The sequence below is a fragment of the Marmota marmota genome, unplaced genomic scaffold, assembly GCF_001458135.2.
Source record: "Marmota marmota marmota unplaced genomic scaffold, marMar, whole genome shotgun sequence".
In the NCBI taxonomy this organism is placed as follows: Eukaryota; Metazoa; Chordata; class Mammalia; order Rodentia; family Sciuridae; genus Marmota; species Marmota marmota.
The window spans coordinates 906,010-908,441 of NW_026000140.1; the positions used below are offsets into that span (position 1 = coordinate 906,010).

Sequence of the window (2,432 nt, forward strand, 5' to 3'; positions counted from 1 at the left end):
ATGAGACTGTAACAAAAACTATTAGGAAGTTCTAGGTGATTGGAGATGGAGCTGCCAAATTATGAGTTTACAAAGTGGATAAAAGTTAAGGGCACTTCTATTTGAAATTGGTGGTCTGAACTCAGATCAGTAGTGCAGCTGACAGGGGACAGAATGGGGAACATATCAAGGTCCAGTGGAAAGTAGTAACCCTGCAACATTCTACCACAAGGTCTGTGTTACCTTTCCTATATTAAGAAGAATATGGAGGATAAATTAAAATGTCCCGGGTGGAGGTCTGTGCCTGCACGGGCCGGTGGCTCGGGGCGTGGGGCCCGGCGCCCGCAGCCATGGGAATCCAGTTATCAAAATGACTCCAGAAGAACGAACCTGATAAACCAGTAACAATGGAAGAAATTGGGAAAGTTGCCAAAAAGCTAGCATCCCTCACACCACGAGGCTCATCTGGTGTCACAGGTTTAAAAAAATCCTTCATGAAGAAGAGAGACCTTAAGCAACATGATGGATTCAGAAGCTCATGAAAAGAGACCACCAATCCTTACATCTTCAAAACAAGACATCTCACCTCACATTACAAATGTTGGTGAGATGAAGCATTACTTGTGTGGAGGCTGCGCAGCTTTCAACAATGCAGCCATCACATTTCCCATTCAGAAGATCCTTTTTCGGCAGCAGCTCTATGGAATCAAAACCTGGGATGCAGTGCTTCAGTTGAGGAGGGATGGATTTAGAAACTTGTATCGTGGAATCCTTTGGCCATTAATGCAGAAAACCACCACCCTGGCACTTATGTTTGGTCTGCACAAGGATTTGTCTTCCCTTCTCCAAAAGCACGTCGGTGCCCCAGAGTTTGCAACCCGTGGTGTGGCGGCAGTACTTGCAGGGACAACAGAAGCCATTTTCACTCCATTGGAAAGAGTTCAGACATTGCTTCAAGACCACAAGCATCATGACAAGTTCACAAACACTTATCAGGCTTTCAGGGCACTGAAGTGCCATGGATTGGAGAGTATTATCGAGGTTTGGTGCCCATTCTATTCCGTAATGGATCCAGCAATGTCCTTTTCTTTGGTCTTCGAGGTCCCATTAAGGAGCACCTGCCTACTGCAACGACTCACAGTGCTCATTTGGTCAATGACTTCATCTGTGGAGGTCTACTGGGTGCCATGTTGGGATTCTTGTTTTTCCCAGTTAATGTTGTAAAAACTCGCATACAGTCTCAGATTGGTGGAGAATTTCAGTCTTTCCCCAAGGTTTTCAAAACAATCTGGCTAGAACGGGACAGAAAATTGACAAATCTTTTCAGAGGTGCCCATTTGAATTACCATCGATCTCTCATCTCTTGGGGGATAATCAATGCTACTTATGAGTTCTTGTTAAAGGTTATATGAGAAAAGTCGTTGGTGAAGTGCCATGTATTAACTAAATAGACCTAAGAATGTAGTTTGGTCTTATTCCTAATTGGCTCAAATATAAGTTGGTGTCACTAAGTCCAGGCTGAATGAATTATGGGCAAATTTAATTTCCTTAAGCCTCAACAACAAAAATAAACAATAAAAAGTTTCAGTAGGAAAATTTAAGGGTTTTTTGTTGTTTTTGTCATTACCCAAGAGCTTTAGGCTTGTTGTCTGGTAAATAGCTTCTGTCTGGTGACCTTTCACAGGGTAACCAAACAGCGAAGATATGATTCTTTTTTTCCAGAACAGCCTGAAGACTTCGTTATTGAAACATGAATGCCTGTGACCAGCCAGAGAGAATGCTCTAGGGCCCTGGGACTTCTCAGGCTTACTTTGTTACTCCATTTCTTGCTTCTTGGCTTTCAGAAGCACTTGCAAAGGGTAGTCTTCATTGAACTCCAGCATTTATGTGGTAGACAAAGGAACAGAACAGAGAAGAACAGCTAATTAGGTGTAGGGTTTTAGTTTTGAAACTAAGCACCTGTTGGGATCGTGATTGTCCAAACTGCCTGTTTAGATGTGGTAGAATCAAGCAGCTAATGAAAGTTTTGCTTTCTAGCTTTGAAAGTTTTCTCTTTAATTCTGACTATGATCTTAAGCCCTTCCATAATATCCTTGTGTTAATTTTACTGATTTCTTTGCTAAAAGATGGAGGACTATAAATATTTCATGCTATTAAGAGGTCATAAATGCATATGGATCACACTCTTTTATCTTGGTTTCTTTAATATTATTGGTGCCAACTTAGCAGAGGGCTTTGACAGTTTTCCCCCCTTGAGTAGTAATATATCATATTCAAGCATCCTGGTCTCTTGAAACTACTTTTAAAAGATAAACACTTCCATAAAAGATAAACACTTCCATATTAACTGATCCCCATTTTTTTCCTGCTTTCTAAATGTTACAGGGCTCAATGGGGAAGCTCAGGATAGATTTTGCTCCATGGTATTAGCAGTCTTTATTTTACTTTTGGAA

General features: G+C 41.2%; 1 protein-coding gene across 1 annotated transcript; it reads left to right on the forward strand.

The window, feature by feature from the left end:
* Nucleotides 1-280: 280 nt before the first annotated feature.
* LOC107158771 (mitochondrial nicotinamide adenine dinucleotide transporter SLC25A51-like) lies at nt 281-1,575 on the forward strand. The gene is given in 2 exon segments (XM_015505259.2): nt 281-1,000; nt 1,003-1,575. Coding segments are annotated over 2 exon segments (891 nt in total). The 5' UTR covers nt 281-498; the 3' UTR covers nt 1,392-1,575.
* The last annotated feature ends 857 nt before the right edge of the window (nt 1,576-2,432 follow it).